Consider the following 19,562-nt stretch of genomic DNA (forward strand, 5'->3'; position numbering starts at 1 on the left):
AGTAGACACATAATAAATTCATAAAAGAACCAAACCTCATGAATGTTTTTTGGGACCAACAAGTATGTGCTCCAATCACTAACAAAAAAAATAAGATGTAGAAATTATTGGTAACTCAATGACAGCCATTACATTATGTTCTTTACAAGTGTATGTAAACTTTTGATTGCGACTGTGTATATATATATATATATATATATACATACTGTACAAACACACACACACATAATACATACATTCATTTATTAATACATACTGTACATGTATATACACATACATAATTACTTTTTTTTAGAAGACGAAACATATATACACTTTTTTTTAGAAGTTGAAAGACAATTGCCAGATGTGTGAGTGCAGAATTATTTCATATGTGATATTGGAAAAGTTTTTTTATTTGTACATTTGTGGCTCCTTAGTAGTGCCAGCTTAGTTGCGCCCCATAATTAGCAACATCAGTACATTGCCTCAATGTTTTTATTTTATTACCTTTTAAATTAAAAACATTTGATTGGCTATTTAAATGTTCAAACTGTGTTCGGAACTGAGAGATGTGACCACCTACATGTTGATGAGAAAGAACATTTAAAGGCATAATGATTTTTGGCATTTGACAGATTTAGTTGTGTCTTACCATCAAAGTCTTACTGTATAAAATTATTTAAACATTCGGCAGATCTCCGAATAGAACAAGATCTTTGTCCTACAGTCAGACATTCCACACTAATAATACATGACAGCTCAAGCAATAAAGACAGTCGTGAGGACATATTAAATATAAGCTATTTAGCCTCCACAGAATGATTGTGTGTCCGTGATGTGCTGTGTTCCGTGTTAAGCATTGTCGTAAATGTAGCTGCCCACTCCTCCCGTGTTCACACCTGCGGAGAACAGGGAGTCATTAACATAATATTCTCGTTGATATGAGAATATTTCTGCAGGTATTGAAGCCTTGAGACACCTTCACAGGTTTGTTGCCATTGTGACATCAAGGAAAGAAGCTTCTGTCACTGTCACACAAGTTGACCTGCTAGCTTTGCTTCAATATATTTTTTTGTTTTTGGACAGATACCTTTTGGTCCAAACAGCGCAGCGTAGCATGGTTTGTGGCAATATGGCTGCCCCTCGTGCTGAAAGAGGACAGAATGGACCGCTGTCATTTGTTACCTTCATAAAAATGTGATGGACCGCCTGTCTCCTCACCTCGGCGTGACCACCCGCCGTCAGCGTCTTACTGCATCTCTCGCAGCGCAGACATGGCTGGTGCCAGTTTTTCCCCAGAGAGGACACCTTCTCAGCTGCAAATATACACAGCAACCATGGTGACCACAGAACAAATTCTAGTACGCTGAGAGAAAGAAATGGACGAAGAATTTGGACACAGCTCTTAATGAATGACTCTTTGAAGATGTACTCGACCAAAGGTGGCTTAATTGGCCCACTGAGTCGTTTGGTTTATAGTAGAGATGTCCGATAATATCGGCCTGCCGATATTATCGGCCGATATATGCGTTAAAATGTAATATCGGAAATTATCGGTATCGTTTTTTTTGTTTTTTTTTATTAAATCAACATAAAAAACACAAGATACACTTACAATTAGTGCACAAACCCAAAAAACCTCCCTCCCCCATTTACACTCATTCACACAAAAGGGTTGTTTCTTTCTGTTATTAATATTCTGGTTCCTACACTATATATCAATACAGTCTGCAAGGGATACAGTCCGTAAGCACACATGATTGTGCGTGCTGCTGGTCCACTAATAGTACTAACCTTTAGCAGTTAATTTTACTCATTTTCATTCATTACTAGTTTCTATGTAACTGTTTTTATATTGTTGTACTTTCTTTTTTATTCAAGAAAATGTTTTTAATTTATTTATCTTATTTTACAAATTTTTTTAAAAAGTACCTTATCTTCACCATACCTGGTTGTCCAAATTAGGCATAATAATGTGTTAATTCCACGACTGCATAAATCGGTTGATATCGGTATCGGTTGATATCGGTATCGGTAATTAAAGAGTTGGACAATTTCGGAATATCGGATATCGGCAAAAAGCCATTATCGGACATCCCTAGTTTATAGCGTGGTGTTTCCCAAATGCAATACTTGTTTTTACTGACCTTTGTCAAGCTCACTAGGGTGTCACAATCCGATATTGTCATCAGATATCATCCGATATCAGTAAAAACAACCAAGTATGGGGTTACATCAGCTTGCATCTAAACTCGTCTAAAAAAATCAGTTTACCAATCTATCCATCCATCCATTTTCTACTGCTTGTCCCATTTGGGGTCTTGGGGGTGCTGGAGCCTGCTACTTTCTAATTAGATATTTCAACATGAGAACCCTCTAGACCTTGACACTCTTTTGATCCAATATAGTAAAGCTGCCTGAGGCTGAGCCGACCAGTTGCCACAATACGGAACAGCGTGATCTGATTTGGTCTCATCAGTAGATGTAGTATTGATGTTTTTACTTCTGATATTTGTACTTCATTTAGCTATTTTATGGTTGAAAATACTTTATTTAAGACAAAAATATAGTAGACTTTGCTTTAAAAAACAAAAAAAAATCTGCATGTGGCAAAACCGCAATATTTGAAGCTCGATGTGACGGCGGACAACTAACTGTACTTCAAGACAACAAAAGTCCATTCCAGATGGTTAATAATAAACAGGTTAGTGTTTTTCATGCCTACCATCGTCCTGATTAATTTCACTTTATCAAACTTGTTCTAACATTCCACACTACAAAATAATAAAAGTATGAAAGACTCCTGCTTTTATTGTATCAGATAATATCGATATCAGGTGATACTCAATGCTCCAATATAGTATTCAGACACTCCTAAAGCTCACACAATCATTAGCCTATCATTATTATTTGCATTAATTAAAGGAACTGTATTATTTACATTTAGGCTATTTCTGTTTCACGTTTAAAATCGTTTTGTTTGGCCTGTGGCCCATTGGAACATTTTCACTTTGGCCTTTTGAGGCAAAAAAGTTTGGGCACCCCCAAGGCTAATCTTAATTTTTCATCTAAGGCAATTTGTTCAATTGTAGCGTTCATCTTGGTGGCAACGCTTCAAGTCAAGTCATTGGACAGTAATTCTCTTTAAAATCCTGAAAAAAGTCTTCCTAGAAGAGTGGAAGCCGTTCTCGCTGCAAAGACTACTGTTTCTTAACTACAATACTTTTGTCCGGTTGCAGCGCACTCACCAAAGTAAACTGTCTTGTTGCAGCGGGGGCAGACGTTGGGCCCCTCTGTGACGGCAGAGAAGCTGGCAGCTGTGGAGATTTAAAAAAAAAAAAAAAAAGATTATCCAGAGCAAAATTATTTTAAATAATTTCCTGTTCTTCTCTTCAACAAAGCGACCCCTATTATTCCCCAACGTGATCTCAGAACTGTCTTGGTCTTTTCAGAAAGTGGACATCATTTTCTAGTTTTATTTGGCTTATTCCTCACCCTTCACCGGTCCGCGCACAGGAGCTTTTCTCTCCTCCGCTTTGGGTTCCGTGGTAACAGCCGCGGGGCCCTCCACACTGGGAGCGGCGTATACGTAGCATCCGGCTCCGCCAATGTTCACCCCTGAAACACATTCAAAATTTCAATAACGCTCTGACACTCACGCAATAGGAGGCAAGAGTTTAAACCGCTGACACCAAACAATGCACTTAAAATAAATACAAATAAAAGTGATTGGGTTGTAAAGTGCGTGGGTTTAGTCCAGTGAAATAAATATGTCTTCCCAAAATGTACAAGTACAGTGTTCTTACAGGTGGTATTTCACCAAAGAGATACTTTGCACACATTTGTCTGAGGTCCCTTGTGGTGGACTTACTGCATTTTTACATAACAATGATGGTTGATGCAAAAATGCATAAAAATGCATGATTTAACGGACAAAGTGTTCTAATGCAACTTTTTTACTCCCTATACCAATATTAGAGCTTTGATTATTGGCTGATTCCAATATAATTGGATACGATATCAGCACGACACATACATACTTTTATTATTTTAGTGTGGTATATTAGAAAAGGTTTGATCAAATATACTGTATATCCATAACATATAGGTATGTGTATATATTAGAGATGCACGGTTTGCGGACACAACCGCGGAGTCCGCGGATAATCCACGGGTCGGGCGGATGCATGACGAAAAAAATAGATTTTAAATAGATTCGGGCGGGTGGCAGTTGAACCAATTCAGAAAAAAAATATACATAGTTAAATGTTGTTACCCACATACGAAAAACGAGCAGCACTCTTTGAAACAGGCAATTATTCATCAGGCACTGCTGCAGCTGTCACGTCAAATTTCTTCCCCCCTACAAAAGCCGTCCCCCCATTTACTTACGGGGCTGCGTCCAATAAAGTCACAAAGTTGCCGGGGGTCCTTAACCGGCACGCGACTGTCCTGTTTCACGCCTGTACAAAAAAAAACAATCGATTTGTAGGGGGAAGAAATTTGGCGTGACACAGCACACCACAACACAACACAACAGGAGAAGAAGAAAAAAATAAAAAGATAGCAAACGTGGTACGCGACAAACCAAAAAAGGGAATACTAAACACCAGGGAAAAAAATAATAATAGTCAACACTTACTTAATGGAAATTACAATAATATTATAATAATGATAAATAATATTATCACGCATTAATAGCTCTTAGCCTCTAATGCGTGGCCAAGAGATATTAATGCGTGGCACGCATTGAATGTCTCTGCTGCATTGGATCAGTCTCCTTTCTCACCTCACTAATGCCTTGCATCGTCTATATTAGATATATAACAACGGGTGGGTGGCGGGTGGTTGTGGTTTTGATAAAATGTTAGTTCGGGTGGATGGCGGGTGGATGACGAGTGGATGACGACTTTTGTGATGCGGTTGCGGATGAAATAATTGCCTATCCGCGCATCTCTAGTATATATATACATACATACATACATACATACATACATAAATATATATGTATTTTTACACACATACATACATACATACATACATGCATACACATATATATATATATATATATACATACATACACACACATATATATATAATATATATATATATATATATATATACACATATATATATACTGTGGATAATGCTAATGTTTAAGAGTTATTTTTTTTCATTCATTATCATGTTTGAATCAGCTCATATTTTTCCATGTATACTCTGTATACCAGTTTCTCTTTGTCTTCAGATTGCCTGTTTAGACAGGGTCGAAACCATCAGGAATGTGAACACAACCCCCAAGTCTCTCTTCTTATCAGTGTTGAGAGGGGGGGGGGGGGGGGGGGCTTTCTTTGTGTGAAAAGAGTTGCTTTTTCCTTTGGAATGCCAGATCAACTTGGGCTACGCATTTGGATGTGTTGTTCGAGGCTGGTCTCTATTCTCAAATATTTGACAATAAATTACAAAATACCTATTCTGTGCTTGGTGGTACCTTTGTCAGTTTATATGTCATCTAAGGAACTTGGGACTGACCAGCGTTTTACATCCCACTTGGAGGAACATCTGGTCAAACGCAACAATTTGGGGGCTTCGTCCGAGATGACACGCTGACAATTGGACCTTCTCTTGCAATCTTCTGGACAGACTCACATGGCCAAAACATAATTCAAGGTAAACAGAACCTTTCTTTTTAGATAAAATCTGCATTAGGAGTCTGTCCTGAGGTCTGTAAGTCAAACACAGAATTGTACCCCAGACACAGAGTGGTGATTTTGATTGATTGATTGCATTTTGATATTGGTTGCATTTTGCCGTAGCCACCATTGCATAAAAGTTGTGAATACCACTCACGTCATTGTGTCAAGATTACCGTGACGGGCTGCTTCACTGACGAGTAAGCAAATAGTAACGGGTTAGAGTTAGAGGCTCTAGCTGCGTATTGTACAATAAATTGCACGGGTTAGAGTTAGAGGCTCTAGCTGCGTATTGTACGATAAATTGCACGGGTTAGAGTTAGAGGCTCTAGCTGCGTATTGTACGATAAATTGCACGGGTTAGAGTTAGAGGCTCTAGCTGCGTATTGTACGATAAATTGCACGGGTTAGAGTTAGAGGCTCTAGCTGCGTATTGTATGATAAAAGTACGGGGTTATAGGCCGCCGTATGGTTCAGGGGTTTGAGGCCCCTGAAAAAAAAAAATGGACACAATGGCCAAGGAGTGTGACAGACAAGAATGTGATGGCGGCTGGGGAAAATGTGATTAGTCATTACTTTGTAATGATCAATTGAATGGACGGTTGTCGAAAAGAGAACGTTCCTTGAAAGGGTTAAGAGGGAGTTTACAATACTCGAAAAGTTGTGAACTCAAACGTCTGGTAAAATAAAAAATAAAATAAAAAAGTAACTGGAAGTTTTATGGTAAAGTGAAACGCAGAGAGAGAGTGCTTACGTGTGCGTGTGTGTGTGTGTGTGTGCGTAGGGCCGTAGGCACTTGCTTGTGTGTGCGTGAGTGCTTACACGTGCATGTGTGTGTGTGTGTGTGCTGGATGCGCGTGATCATGTGTGTGTGTGTGTGTGTGTGTGTGTGTGTGTGCGCTGGTGAAAATGGAACACTCAGAGAGAGAATTTAAGAGTTTGGCGTATGATAAAAGTAAACGGGGATTACGTGGAAAAACGAAATGCAACAAAAGAACCGATGATTAATGACAGAATTGACTGATTGGTCTTTTGCCTGCCGCGCATGCGTAAGACAATTCAAACGACCCGCCCAGACTTTGACTAGGCCACCGCCCCCTACTTCTGTGACAAATGAGGGCGGTGCTCACACAGCCTCTCTAAGATTGAACCCTCCAAGACCTACCGCGCATGCGTAAGACAATTCAAACGACCCGCCCAGACTTTGACTAGGCCACCGCCCCCTACTCCTGTGACAAATGAGGGCGATGCTCACACAGCCTCTCTAAGATTGAACCCTCCTCCAAAACTAACGCTGTCTCCTGAGTGTAATTCACCTCTGGTGCATAAGCCCCAAAATAACATCCACCCAGCGGAAAACCTCCCGAATATGCCTAATCTTACTAGACAGCAGATAATGCATGAGTCAACGCAAAACTCCTCACTTTACACGCCAGACCATTTTGTTGCCATAAACAAATGCCCTCCCCCAGTAGATGACAGTCTCTCACGTGCACATCAGACATTCTTGAACACACAACAGAGCCAGACTTTGTGGTCTCCTGTAACTGTTAATGGCTCATTGGAAGGCTACATTGACCAACACCCACCTGAACCACATGCATACAACACACGCTCAAAAAAGCTGGAGGGACACGCATATCCACTTTTTCCTGATAAAAGCGGCAGATTTCAATATAAGCCTTTTGCTGTGGCAGACATGCAAGCCATTGTTGACAAACTTCCACCTGTGTCTGAAGGTGGGAGTCTTTGGCTCAACACATTAGACAAGCTAACAGCAGGATACACTCTCTCCGTAGCAGACTCTAGAAGCATTTTGTATCGTTGTGTTTCCACACAAGATGGCAAAAATACAGAACAACAAGCAGGATTAAAGGCTGAATCTTCGACCTCACCGAAAACACCATACGTTACAAACATAGCTACTGCTATGCGCAGTCTCTTTCCTCAAGATGAGGATGATAAGGCTAATGACAGAGCAGCAAGGAAGCAACTCCTTAATTTACAGATCGCTGAAGATAAAAGGTCAAAAGAACTAATTACTAAAAAATCAGCTAGGGTATATTCAGCACTGGGTGACCTTGCTTCTGAGTTCCAACAGGTGGAGGAAATAATCCTCAACAGACGTAGGGTATATTCAGCACTGGGTGACCTTGCTTCTGAGTTCCAACAGGTGGAGGAAAGAATCCTCAACAGACGTGCGACCAGACGGTTGGACTCGGGTGGTGGACAACACGGTGCTTCAAAGCCAGTCCGGGGTGGAAACTGTTTCGGCTGTGACCAGCCTGGTCACTGGAGTCGTGACTGTCCGAACATTTTCGAACAGAAAAGGTTCCGTAGTGCCAACAAACGAACACAAAAGCGTGGCAAAGGACGCCCACCGCAGGAGCCCCAGCAGGAGATAGACTGGCCCCCTGCTGGACATGAGTGTCAACGGACAATGTTATCAGTTCGTGATTGACACTGGCGCCACCCATTCGATTCTGAATGCAGAGGTACCAAAGAAACTGTGTGCTTCCTCTTTAAAGGTCGAAGGTTTCGCTGGGGTCACAAGAAGGTTACCTGTCACCAAACCACTTCCGGTTCAGATTGCGGGACACACACTAAAGCACCCCTTCGTGATTGACCTGCACACACCCTGCCAGATTGGTAATGACCTCCTTTACAGACTGTACCCTGACATTCAATATCGCACAGAAGGAACCCTCCTGGTGTTACCTGACGGCTCAACCACCCAGCTGCGACACCACTGCCAAGGCTTTCCAGGAGCTCATACCACAGCCTGAAACAACAGGAATGGCTGACATCCAACTGCTCTAACAGTGAAAACCCTGACTGACTGAGATGCTTCCGTGTGTTCTGCCACCCGACTCGCCATATGTTATGATCTATGTTATGATCACCAGTTAGACACTCATACCAGGAGACCTTTGACTCCTTTGTATATTTATATATGTTGGAACTCAAGGTGTGGTTGCTCATGTTGACCTATCTTTGAAACAACTAGCATGGTATAAGATGGACACAATAGTGTCCCACATTGTTCCCTTGCTGTCTGTCTCGCCTACAAAACCAAAGAACTTAGGTGCAATGATAAGACACGGCGTAGCTGCCAAACATTACACATTTAAGCATATCAAATAATTATAGTTGCTCATTACATACACAAAGTTGCCATGGCAGAAGTCTGATAGAAAGTATTCAGTAACAAACGTGTCCGCATCATTCGACTTTCTACAACATGAGCTTGACTTAATCAATTATTGGGGCCACCAGGTGTGGTAAAATTTCAAAATACTATTGCTAAAGCATCCGCCATAAGGGTAGTATTTTTCTTGTATTTGTGACAATATAAATATGAGCATATGTTGTTACTTTCACCATATTGAATAAGTTACATAAATGTTAGGGTTTAGTTGAGTTTGAGTTATTTGTGATATTGCTAAGGGGTCCCCTACCCTAACAACACCCCCCAGTGGACCACAGAGGCTAAAGAGACTATCATTGACTTCAAACATGACTTGTCCTCCGCTACTTGACTATTAGCTGACCTTTTTCTTAGACGTTTCTGAAAGTGATAGTATGACTAACACAGTCCTTTTTCAGAAACAGAAGGGGGTGAGTGAGGGTGGATACAGACTCCTTGGAACAAAATCGACAATAATCCGACTCTGACACATTCCATAGTTTTAACATTTTTCCCGTGGGTAAGAAGTTATAACTACATTTTAATTTGAAAATAACGATTTTACACATCGATAGTAGTTAAGTAGATCAAATTTAGAATAGGGAGGAGGTGAGGGTGAACCATGTATAGTCTTTGATTTCACTGATATGATCAATACGGTACAAGGGAAAAGGTACATACTGACTTGTGTTGACAATCACAGTGGTTGGCCGGAAGCAACAACAACCTCTAAAGAGGATACAATATCAGTAATTAAATGACTTGTGAATGACCTAGTACCCCGACATGGTTTCCCCAAAAAGATTAGGTCAGACAACGGCAACCATTAAAAAAACAACAAAAAAAAACTCACTTAGCCTTGGTCGAAAAGGCTTTCAGACTAGAACACAGGTTTGGGGTACCATCCTGAGTCCCAAGGTAAGGTTGAAAGGATGGACCAGAACATTAAAAACTAATGGGCTAAAATCTGTGCACAGACCAAATTTAATTGGATTGACATGTTGCAATTAGCGTTAATGATCATTCGAAGATCCGTGAATAAAACTGTTTTACCGCCCTTTGAGTTTTTCACCCTATGAGCTGCATACAGGTCAGCCCAGGACCAGCAGCCGCCATGGAAGGAGGACTCAGCGTAAAACCAAAATGGTATTTTACACAAAAAAATGCAGAATTTGTGTGCCAGTTCTTTTGTACAGATACGAGGATGACAGCCCGCCACTCCAGATTCCCTTCCGCCCGCTGAGAGGGTCAAGATCTAGGTCATCAAACGCAAGTGGACGGAGCCCAGGTGGACTGGTCCCTTCAAGGTCGTGGAACGGACGTCTCACGCCCTTTGACTAGCTGGTAAAGGGGACACCTGGTACCACCTCTCCCTCTGCACTCCTGCTGAAGAACCTGACAGATTACCAGCGGATGTCATTGCTGACATCGCCACTACATCTGCCCCACTCGACCCCCCAGCAGCGCCTTTTGAGCCTGAGGCATCTGAAGAAGAACGGGAGCAGAAAACGACTCATTTTTAGTGTGTGTTACCGAGGTAACACACATAAGGGGTGATTGTGCTAGTAACCTCTCCCCCTCTAGGTCATAGAAGAGCGAGGCTTTAATTACACACACATAATCCTACAGCCCAGAAGACGACGCTGAGAGAGAGATTTTCTACCTATATTACTCTTTTTAACTTCTATATTGTATATCCTTATTTGAGACCAGCCTTTATACTCGAAGTTATCCAATTTCTCTTGCTTGTTTTCAGCATAACTACATGTGTCTTTACATTAAGTGAAAAGTTTGATGTTTATCCTCGTTTTGTTACCTAAATTACTCTGATATTGATAGACGAAAGGCAGGATGTTACACCCGGTAGTGTTCCCTGACGGACTGGTGCTTGGGCGTGGTCTACTGTCTTTGTGTCTCAGTTCTTCCTTCCTGACGACAGTGACTGACAAGTGTCTAAGAACAAACAGCGGACTTTAAATAGACAGGGTCAAAGGGGATAGCAAGACTTATTTTTTGACCTGTGCAGTGTGATTAATTACGGGGGACACAATAGCTATTACCGTGGTAATAACCTCTATATTTGTTACGACTCAACCCTGAACCATTGGTGTCGGATGCAGACAACATACTATGGTAAGTGGTGCCCATCGTCCCTTTTATGTTGTTTTGGGGGTTGACCTGACTGATAGACTCTAAAGGAATTATTAAAATGAATGTCCTTGAGAGGGCGTTAACTACCTCTACACCCTCTGTAGCACCTAAAGTACCACCCCACCTTGGTGGTGTTTCAAAGGCTCTCACATCTGTGCGTGCTAATGACATCACCACCGAAGGCCTGGTAACTTTGACCTTAAGAGCGGGTACAGGTAAACCTGTGGCTCAGGTGGATGCCAAAACCTAGGTGACTGTGTTGCTTGTTCCGCTGGACGTCCTTTTCCCCACACTTACCCCGCCCCTTTTAATTTGACTGACATAAATGGCTCAAACTGTCTTATTTCCTTGTTCTCTGAACCCACGCCACCAGGGTGCGATTTGTTGGCTAGTGTGTACCCTCCTGTTGACAATTCCACCCGACTTCTTCCATTTGTGGCCCAAAAGCTGAATTACACGTGTTTTCAATTCAAAGGACCCTCTTCGTCCCCCAACAAATTGGGTGACATTAATGGGGCGGTATAGCTCGGTTGGTAGAGCGGCCGTGCCAGCAACTTGAGGGTTGCAGGTTCGATCCCCGCTTCCGCCATCCTAGTCACTGCCGTTGTGTCCTTGGGCAAGACACTTTACCCACCTGCTCCCAGTGCCACCCACACTGGTTTGAATGTAACTTAGATATTGGGTTTCACTATGTAAAGCGCTTTGAGTCACTTGAGAAAAAAAGCGCTATATAAATGTAATTCACTTCACTTCACTTCAACCCTTCCTGGTGCACCACACTGATAGATGGCTGAAGGATAGGCCCTTGGGCACGAGCTGACTTATTCTGGTATTGTGGGGAGCACAGATTGTACATTAGAATCCCAACGTTATCCGTAGGGCTTTGTGCTATGGTTAGACTGGTGACCCCACTCACCCTAGTGGGTACCAAATTAACTCCCCTTGTAACTCCTGTCTCAGCGGCCTCTCTAACTTCTCGCCGACGCCGCCATGTTTTATCTCGAAGGAGTGTAAAGGGCTCTTTTGATCTGATGAGAAACCCTGATGGTGTTTACTTTGATGCAATTGGACAACCAAGAGGGGTCCCCTCACAACACAAATTGTGGTGTGAATCCTGTGCAGGTTTTGAGAACCTTCCTATCATTGGTGCTATTTTCCCTGTGACTGCTACTAAAAATGTAGAACGCATTAACTATGTTTTTTATAATCTGTTGAGACTGACCAACCTGACTCGTGACGCCGTTGAGGGACTTGCTGAACAACTTGCCCCGACCTCCCTCATGGCCATCCAGAACCGCATAGCCCTTGACCGCATCCTAGCCAAGGAAGAAGGTGTGTGTGCAATGTTTGGTGACCAATGCTGTACCTTCATTCCTAACAATGCTGCCCCCGATGGCTCGGTCCAGAGCGCCTTAGAAGGCCTCAGAGCCTAAGAACTTACTGAAGTTTCCGGTGTCTCTGACCCCTTTAAAGATTGGCTTCATAACACCTTTGGCAGGTGGTCTGACCTAATTAAGTCGGCCCTGGTCTCCATTGGAGTTTTCTTGGCCGTCATAACCTCATGCGGATGCCTTATTGCCCCTTGTGCTAGGTCTCTATGCACCCGCATCATTGTTAGAGCTGTCAAAGGTCAACCCCACGGTGGTTCTGGGCTTGCTATGTCACTGAAGGGGGTCAAGCATAGTGGTGACTTTCAGGGACTGTTAGTTTCCTTCCCTGACAATGACGACATTGACGTTGACTCCCTCCTTCTTTCTCCCATGTAACTATGGTTTGATTGTTTATCGATAGCTTGCTCGAAAACCAAAACAGCACCTACTTTAATGTAGGGCGTGCTTTAGAGGTGTTGCTCTCGTAGGAGAGATCTTTTGGATAAGATCTGAAGGGGGATTGTGGATAATGCTAATGTTTAAGAGTTATTTTTTTTCATTCATTATCATGTTTGAATCAGCTCATATTTTTCCATGTATACTCTGTATACCAGTTTCTCTTTTGTCTTCAGATTGCCTGTTTAGACAGGGTCGTAAACCATCAGGAATGTGAACACAACCCCCAAGTCTCTCTTCTTATCAGTGTTGAGAGGAGGGGGGGGGGGGAGATGGGGGCTTTCTTTGTGTGAAAAGAGTTGCTTTTTCCTTTGGAATGCCAGATCAACTTGGGCTACGCATTTGGATGTGTTGTTCGAGGCTGGTCTCTATTCTCAAATATTTGACAATAAATTACAAAATACCTATTCTGTGCTTGGTGGTACCTTTGAGTCAGTTTATATGTCATCTAAGGAACTTGGGACTGACCAGCGTTTTACATCCCACTTGGAGGAACATCTGGTCAAACGCAACAATACATATATATATACATATATATATATACATATATATATATATATACATATATATACATATACATATATATACATATATACATATATACATATATATATATACATGTATATATATACATACATATATATATACATATATATATACATTGACGTTGACTCCCTCCTTCTTTCTCCCATGTAACTATGGTTTGATTGTTTATCGATAGCTTGCTCGAAAACCAAAACAGCACCTACTTTAATGTAGGGCGTGCTTTAGAGGTGTTGCTCTCGTAGGAGAGATCTTTTGGATAAGATCTGAAGGGGGATTGTGGATAATGCTAATGTTTAAGAGTTATTTTTTTTCATTCATTATCATGTTTGAATCAGCTCATATTTTTCCATGTATACTCTGTATACCAGTTTCTCTTTTGTCTTCAGATTGCCTGTTTAGACAGGGTCGTAAACCATCAGGAATGTGAACACAACCCCCAAGTCTCTCTTCTTATCAGTGTTGAGAGGAGGGGGGGGGGGAGATGGGGGCTTTCTTTGTGTGAAAAGAGTTGCTTTTTCCTTTGGAATGCCAGATCAACTTGGGCTACGCATTTGGATGTGTTGTTCGAGGCTGGTCTCTATTCTCAAATATTTGACAATAAATTACAAAATACCTATTCTGTGCTTGGTGGTACCTTTGAGTCAGTTTATATGTCATCTAAGGAACTTGGGACTGACCAGCGTTTTACATCCCACTTGGAGGAACATCTGGTCAAACGCAACAATACATATATATATACATATATATATATACATATATATATATATATACATATATATACATATATATACATATATATACATATATATATATACATGTATATATATACATACATATATATATACATACATATATATATACATATATATATATACATATATATATATATATATATATATATATATATATATATATATATATATATATATATATATATATATATATATATATATATATATATATATATATATATATATATATATATATATATATATACACACACATATATACAGTATATTACTATTAAACAGTTTTTTGTTTGTTTTTTAAAGACTAAGCTTTGTGGTTTTATTATTGGCTGATGTCAACATTTGTTTTTTTTTTTTATCAATGTGCTTCTTGTTGTTTTCTCAATTTTTGCTGGTGTTGTTTGTAATGTGCCTAAGGCCAATAACAAAGGAGTGTGTCCTCTGTGCCACACTTTATGAGCACCTCTGCTGTTTATGGCCACTAAAGTCATAGTACTGTAGTATATTTGTTCATCCTATGGTCACATATGGGACGCGAGTCAGCTTACGTCAGTAGTAGTAAAATCAGCTGTTCACTTGGTGGGTTTTTCCTTTTTGATAAAGAGGGGATAAACGGGGATCTCCAACTGCCACCTTGTTTTATCATATATTACTGCCATTGCACATGTCAAGGTTTACTTTTTTTGCATAGAAATCAACACCAAATCCGTACTTTGGAGCAATGTTCAAAGACTTGAGTATTTGGCTTGTTAGCTTCCTGTTGCAGTTGATGATGACAGTGGGCTCTGTGAAAGACGGAAGGGTCTTGGCTCGACCATTGCGCGTCTTTTATCGCTCGCCTTTACAGAACCTACAGTTTGTCGAAGACGTGGTAGGACTTCCAGCAGAGCACCGCATTGCTGGAGACAGGAAGTCCATTGATTGCTGCCCAGAAAGTGAGAGCGCCTTTCTTATGATGCATCCCCAAAACTCCCATCGCATGCAGGAGGATGCTAGAAAATGTTTGATGCATTGCAACTGTCAGTCTTACTGCATTGTTGAAGCTTGATGATTTTTGTGCATGTCATCCCATGTGCGTTTACGAGATGAGCGGGTGAAGTGTACGGCCATGCTCAGGGGGTGTTCCAGGTGTCGAGAGCAGCTGGATGTGAGGCTGAAGAGAGGCGAGGCTTGCGGGCGTGTTCAGGGGTTAAAATGCGTGCTCGTTGGCGGGTCTGTTGGCCACTCTCCAGGTGAGGGTGTCACTAATGTCATATCTATTGTTTTTTCTAATATTTTCGCGATCGGCCGGTATGGTTCCAAAGATCAAAATGGTCAATCGCGATGGACGGTTTGCAAACCCTGCAGTAGGTTGAATTATGCGGACACCTTTGTTACTGGATACTTTCTAATACGCTTCTTCTGTCTTGGAGACTTTGTATGTGTAAGTTATATGCAACTATAATTATTTCATACTTGTTTTTCTTGACGAATATGCTGTTTTAGGCAATATTGTTCAATGAAAGAAATGCACTTATTACATATGTCTAGCTTGTGTGCTACTGTGTGCATAGCTCTTGTGTAGCTGCTAGCTTCTAGTAGCCTATAGCCTAACATTATTACTTTTGGAAATGACTAAAATTTAAGAAAAAAGCAACCTTGTGTTCTTATTGGAGGACATTTAGATGTTAACTGGCTGTCCAGTTTTGCACACGTAAACACCCTGCAGGGCTGCTTTTATCTGACATTATATCTCACATTTTACATGCAAGCGTATATCTTCCGATATTTATTTATTTGCTGATATTGTAGCAATATCTGATATCAATATTGGATCGATATACCTACCTAAAACCTTGTTAATATGACCGTAGTAATAGTATTCACTGGATACCTTTGTCCATTGCACAGGAAAATCCATAAGAAAATGATCTTAAATGTTTTGAAAAACATTGCAATTGTAAGTTTGATTTTTTTGTGTGTCTCTCTGGAGGTTAATGTGAGTGAAATCCACCTTTAGGCCCAAAGAGTGCAGCATAGCATGGTTTGTGGCAGAAAGGCTTTCCCTCATGCTGCAAAATGAAAGAACATGAAGGGGTTAAACAGTAAACACAGAACACTAAAAATAATTACATATGTTAGCAATGATACTTTAAATAGTTAACTTCTATTGTATATTGTAGGGATGCGCCGATTGATTAGCCATTGAATCGAATTTCCATAAAAAAGTATGTGATTGTCCAGTATTGATTAATGCCTTTCAATGCAAATCACAAAAATCCATCCCCTCTGGCTGATACTTAATTTATTTTTGGTCCCCAGATGGCAAAGGCGGCTAGCAGCTGTTTATGTCCATGTACAATGTGGAGGCACTCCCTAAAGTTAATAATCATCACCTCCGTTAAGGCAAAAAAAAAAATTATTATATGTATCGTTATCACTGGAGGTCTGGGAGACTAGGATGAACATGTTACAGCCCATAAGAACAAGCCAGTGCAGCCATGCTACTGTATCAATAGGTTAGCCGCCAAGATAGCTTGAGTGTTCAGTGAAGTGTAGACGGAAGCAAAGTCACAGCAGACCATAAGGAGATATAATCAAGACATTAGCAAGTAGATCAATAAGAGTTAGAGAGGGCATAATATAACAACGGCTGTTGTTTCTTTATAGCAGCCAAGCGCATATGTAAGAGGAGGGCAGATCGATTTATATATCTGTAGTGTTGATACCAAGGGTATCTCAGTATATGATTGATACTTAAGAGATTAGATCAATATTTCTATTTTCACAAAAACATTTTTTTGTCATTTTTGTTAACATTGAACAATTCAGAGAATAATTCCGTACAGGAGAATTTTGAGGACAAAAATAAAATTTTCAAATGAGATATTAGTTTTTACTTTTGTTTATTTGTTGATATTGTTAAAAGCCAAAAGCACTCACCATGAATACATTTAAACATTTAATACATGTGTATTGGTATTGGCCTATCTGGCTCACGGATAATCGGAGTTGGCAGCATAAAACCCTGATCGGAGCATCCCTATCTAGTCTTTCTCTGTACTCAATAATCATTGGATAAAGCTGTTGTAACCGTTGCATGTGTGTTTAATCATGCCCAGTACCTCAGCGTGGCCTCCAGCGTTCAGAGTCTTGCTGCAGCGCTCACATTTCAGACAGAACTTGTGCCAGTCCTTGCCTAAAGAGGACACTTTCTCCGCTGTGGAAGAACAAACACACCAAATATGATCTAAGTAACTTTTGTAGCTATATGTAGAAATGGCACTGCTGCATAATGAAGTGGCAGATGGTTACATCAGAATCAGAAGTTTTTATTGCCATTGTTTGAGAACGGGTTCAGCTTTGTGCGCTTTAAATGTCTTACGTCCTTTGTGTTCTTGAATGCTTCCCTCTTGTTTTCATGAGTTCTTTACTTTATTTTGTGGCCCAGAGGTTGTCAGTTCAATTCTCCCTGCAGCCCGCTGGCCATTGGGAATTTGTTCACTTCAATTGTCCTAAATATCACTGTGCTGTATTTATTATTTGATTGCTATGACCTCCACCAAGGCACTCATGTTGTCAGTGACCTTTGGTGTGGAATCAACCAAGCAAATACCTTTTAAATTTTTCACCGGCATAAGGTCCAGAATGTTTCACTTTTTTAGGTCCAAATTTGCCATAGCACAATTTTTTTTGTGTGTGTTGTTTAGTTAGTAAATAAGAAATGTTGTTCTGTTACAATGTTACAGTAAAAAAGCAAACAATATCAATAATCAACATGACATAAAAAGTTTCAAGTAAACATCACATGAAATATTGAAGTGTAATTCTGGTCTTGACCCATCCCAGGCCGAGGCATGACGCGGATGCGTAGTTGGATTAAAAGAGACGTCGGAGACGCTTTGCTGAACCAAAAGTTGCTTTATTACAAGCCAGCGTCATTTAAACTGGTCTGCAATTCCCGGAGGAATCTAGCTAAAAAATGGAGGATTCCTAACCTGGAGAAGCCAAACCATCAGTTTATATATTCCTTCTTTCTCTGTCTGGGTGTGCGTCAAGTCTAAACAGCACCACCTGACCATAAAAGGAGATGTTTGTGTGTAAGTGTCTGGAAAACAACTGCTTTAAGTCATAACTTAAAGGTTGGTGTTTGAACTAGACAGGTAGTCTACTCTCAAGGATGGGGCTATCACTTTTGCGCTCCGAAGTCCCAATTAGGGCCTCCTTCCTATGAGAAGTGATCCAATTCACCTGCAAATATCAAACTAAGGGGGCTTATCTTGTCATGTGCTCAAGCTGAAATACCACTTTGTACTCAAACTTGAAGGTTTTGATTGATTGAGAAGTTTATTGACATCTTAAAGAATTTAATCCATGTAATGCTTTGAAAAGGCAAATGGATGGCATAAAACGCCAAAAGACTTGTTTCCATTGTGGTCCATTAAATATTCATCACATTTGATACATTCAATAATAGAAGATATATAACCTGTAACATGTATATAAAAATACGTTAAAAAAATTGATAAATTATGCACATATACACAGTATACATGTCAGGTGATTTGAAAAACAATATATACTTGCTTTCTCCAAGATGAATATAAACATTCACCATATGTAGAACATAATATTAATTAATTAATACACTTCATTATTCATGAGAGCTTCATAATTACACCTTTTTGGAGCCCATATTGTTCAAATTAAAACATGAGTCACTCACATTTGATGATGACAATACGTCAGATGTTATTTGATGAAGAAGATGGACGCCAGAAAGAATGTCTAATAATTCCAAGTGAAAAATGCCGAAATGACGATAAAAGACTGTGACCGCGAGACTGCTATCAAGCTCCATGTTCTGATGTTTAAATGTTAGTTGTGTGGTTGTGTCTGTGCTTGTGTTTTTGTTCTGTTGTTTTTGTGTATGTTAAGAAAGCAATGATGCACTGTGCCCAAGACAAATTTCCCCGCGGGGACAATAAAGTTGCACCTTGAACCTTGACGTTAACAAATGCATTATACGATAAATGATGAACGAGAAGCCGCGCCCACTACCAAACACACGAAACACGTGCACTCACCAAAAAACACCGTCTTTTCGCATTTTGGGCATTTGGAAGACATGGTGTTCACGGCACGGCAAAGGTTTTTTGTCCGGGTTTGGTCGCTGGTTCGGTGGTCGCTCGTCTGCCGCGCCAGGACACCTCAAGAGGATGTTAGCAATTACATTTGCGGCCCCGCCCCAGTGACGCCACACCGAGTCAAAAGGCTGTATCAAATATAAAAGACACACATTTGGATTGTACACGATGACAGTAAAAATGTAGGACATGATACAAAACAACAACTTTGATCATATTGACTAAAAAAGGTCAAACGGATATTAAAGTACAGCACATGTTTAAAAGCATGAAACATATTCTGTATATTGTCTTTGAATAGT

General features: G+C 40.5%; 1 protein-coding gene across 1 annotated transcript; it reads right to left on the reverse strand.

The window, feature by feature from the left end:
* Positions 1-167: 167 nt before the first annotated feature.
* LOC133648715 (cysteine-rich protein 2-like) lies at positions 168-19,353 on the reverse strand. The gene is made up of 8 exons (XM_062045061.1): positions 19,201-19,353; positions 17,239-17,333; positions 16,128-16,185; positions 3,478-3,600; positions 3,231-3,299; positions 1,204-1,298; positions 1,073-1,130; positions 168-881 (listed from the first exon to the last, which is right to left on the reverse strand). Exons 1-8 carry the CDS (start codon positions 19,241-19,243, stop codon positions 835-837), a joined length of 588 nt encoding a protein of 195 aa, XP_061901045.1. The 5' UTR covers positions 19,244-19,353; the 3' UTR covers positions 168-834.
* Between the last annotated feature and the right edge of the window lie 209 nt (positions 19,354-19,562).

The sequence above is a fragment of the Entelurus aequoreus genome, linkage group LG04, assembly GCF_033978785.1.
Source record: "Entelurus aequoreus isolate RoL-2023_Sb linkage group LG04, RoL_Eaeq_v1.1, whole genome shotgun sequence".
NCBI classification, from domain to species: Eukaryota; Metazoa; Chordata; class Actinopteri; order Syngnathiformes; family Syngnathidae; genus Entelurus; species Entelurus aequoreus.